General features: G+C 34.3%; 1 protein-coding gene across 1 annotated transcript; it reads left to right on the forward strand.

The window, feature by feature from the left end:
• Positions 1 to 1,256: 1,256 nt before the first annotated feature.
• Positions 1,257 to 2,841, forward strand: LOC114163065 (LOB domain-containing protein 16-like). The gene is made up of 2 exons (XM_028047130.2): positions 1,257 to 1,774; positions 2,353 to 2,841. The coding sequence occupies exons 1-2, from the start codon at positions 1,469 to 1,471 to the stop codon at positions 2,641 to 2,643; spliced, it is 597 nt and encodes a 198-aa protein (XP_027902931.1). The 5' UTR covers positions 1,257 to 1,468; the 3' UTR covers positions 2,644 to 2,841.
• Positions 2,842 to 3,107: the final 266 nt, after the last annotated feature.

The raw sequence follows: 3,107 nt of genomic DNA on the forward strand, positions 1-3,107 counted from the left end.
CCATCCCTACTCTGAATTGATATCTAAACATATTTTTTATGGAGGAATGTGCTAATAAGTATTTACAAAATGCCGATAAAGAAATAAGTTTAATTAATTGTTTCCTTTGTTCTTTTACGATATTCTTTTAAGGTTTTTCTACTAAAATCAAGAAAGTCATTTAATTTTTCATATTTATAATATAATTTTGAATAAGTTATCTATTATATACTTTTTTCTCTTTTATGATACCTAATTTTTTTCTCTCCATATTAATTAAATTAAAGATATAATTAAAAGAAGCCACATTATTTAAAATTTAAAATAGCAAATAAAAAAACTTTAAACCCCACATGCAGAAAAACTAAATGATTTTATTATTTTTTTATGTAAAAAAGTATCCACTTAAATTCTAGATCCTTTCTAATTGTAATCCATCCACGTGTTACGGTCTCCTTTTCCAAGAACGCTAAAAACTGAGGGGTGTGGATACATGCAAAAGAAAAAAAAATTCAACGTTAAAATCAGAAATTTGAGATGATAAGCGGAAATATTAAATGTTATTAATCAACTCATACTTATCTCTTGGGTGGACTTTTATTTGTTTATACATTTTCTAATAAGGTTTACCCCTTAATCTTTGTTTTATCTACATAATTGTTCTTTCACTGTAGCTTTCACCACAAACATATTTGATAAGTGTTAAGTATTCCTAAAACGAGGTGGTAAGTAATAATCTTAAGCTTGATTTAAAACTAATATTATGATAGGTTTGTGTTAATTAAAGAAGTAGCAGTAGTGGAATGGGGTGGTAAGAAGTAGGAAGTTGTCGGTAGAGTTAACCGGCAGGTGCCGGTCAACTAACTTGAGTTAGGAAGCGACAAACAGCAGCAGTTTCCAAGGTGCGGCGTTCGGCGCAAAATTATAAAACAAAAACTAATCAACCAATTTATTTATTAAACTAAACCACAACCACACCAACCCCACACAAATAGCTATTATTACATAAATAACTTCTTAATTAACATTTTGAGTTTCGGATAAAATAATACATAATCGAGAAGAGAGAAGTATATAAATAAATTTGAATTTCTTAATATTTAATGATAAGTATGGTAATATTGAAGAAAGATGAATGATAAATAAGAGTGTGGAAGCAATAGAAAAACCAGTGATGTAATGCCTCCACCATTAAGAAATGTTCCCTCTGAACCCTACATATGAGGGTCACATGTCCCCATTCACATTTCTTATAAGACTCTTTATGCTCCTTATTCCCACTGTCCCACTTCCCCTGACCCCTTCCCTCTCCCATACCACACTCTTCACTCACATTTTAGTTTGCACCATTTCCTAGTGTGTTCGTGTGCCTACAAATTTTATTCACTTCCTCCCACTCGGCTCCTTTCTTTCTTTCTTTCTTTTCTAACATAAAATACACCAACACCTCTTTCTCTTTCTCTTCTGTGATCACTATTATACTCATTCTATGGCTTCTGCAAGTGGAAATGGTGGCTCTAATGGCTCTGGCTCTCCTTGCGGGGCATGCAAGTTCCTCAGGCGAAAGTGTGCAGCTGATTGCATCTTTGCACCTTACTTTTGCTCAGAACAAGGCCCTGCTAGATTTGCTGCCATACATAAAGTGTTTGGTGCCAGCAATGTTTCCAAGCTGCTTTTGCATATACCAGCTCATGATCGTTGTGAAGCTGTTGTCACAATTGCTTATGAAGCTCAGGCTCGTATCAGAGACCCCGTCTATGGCTGTGTCTCTCACATTTTTGCCTTACAACAACAGGTACCATTATATCTTCTCTCAAACATTAATCATGCTCATGAGTTTTTGTGTTTATATATATCTCCTCGTAAACATCGAGAATAAGTAACACATTAACTTGAATACAGTTTTAGAGATGTTTTTGTCTAATCAAAATCAAATGTTTATGTCAATAGCAAAAACACTTTAAAAAGTATGTTTAAGTTTTATTCTGTAATGGCTTTTTATCAAGAAGTAGACATAGACATAAAAATCAACCCAACTAGTCTCTCGTCAATCAAATTCAGTTTTTTATCGTGTTAATTTTCTTTCTGAAACCCCTCTTGTTTATTTAGTTTATGTTGGAAATTTGGAATAAAATGGGGGTCATTCAAGAAAACTAGCTACTCCTGTCGTTTTCTCTTGCTTGAAGTCTAGGTACCTAACTCTGGCTTCTATGACGCCTCAAGGGCCAGTGCTCCAAGAATAATATTTATTACCATTGGCTTGTATATAAAATACACACCAGTCAATTTATTCAGAAACAAACAGTTTCTGTAATAAAAATTTCCGAGTCTTTTGTAATGTTGTTACATTTTGGTGTTTTTGTTGAAATGCAGGTGGCATGCTTGCAAGCACAGCTGATGCAGGTGAAGGCTCAGCTGGCTCAGAACCTGATGGAGAATAATAATCAGCAGTGGGGAGGGAATCAAAGTGTTGCAGGAGAAGCAATGAACCATCATCCATTTTGTCCCACTTACATGAACCCTATTTCTCCTCAAAGCTCTCTTGAGTCAATCGATCACAGCAGCATGAATGATGGAATGAGCATGCAAGATATACAAAGCAGAGACAAGAACAATGAGTTGGGTGAGCTGCAAGAACTGGCTCTCAGAATGATGAGGAACTGATTATGACTAGGTTTAGCCTTTTCATTTTCATAGAAGGATGTTCCTTGATGTTGAGGGGACATGGTCTTTTGCAAGTCTTGTATATATAATCAGAGTCTCATCAACAAAACTGGCCATAACTGATAAGCCTAAAGTTTAAACTATGCATTAGGCTTTTTCTGTTTGTGGATTCAATCCAAAAGAAATTAATTTTTTACAGCCTAGCTAGCTCAGTCTCGATATATACATATATATATTTATGCTTTTGCTAAAATTTGCAGTGTTAATTAACATTGAGTGTAGAAAACTAAGTTGGCTTTGTTATATATGTGAATGAACTACAGTGATGCATAGACAGTCTTAAGCAAAAATGGCAAAAGGGAAGTCTATAAAATAGGGGTTGTCATAAATTATTATGCATTCTTTGCCTGTCAAACTTCAATAATGATGGTGCGTACCTTTGAATTATGAGTTGTCCTTGGTTT

This window comes from Vigna unguiculata, chromosome 1, assembly GCF_037176805.1.
Source record: "Vigna unguiculata cultivar grain cowpea cultivar isolate G323 ecotype 2 chromosome 1, ASM3717680v1, whole genome shotgun sequence".
Lineage (NCBI taxonomy): Eukaryota > Viridiplantae > Streptophyta > Magnoliopsida > Fabales > Fabaceae > Vigna > Vigna unguiculata.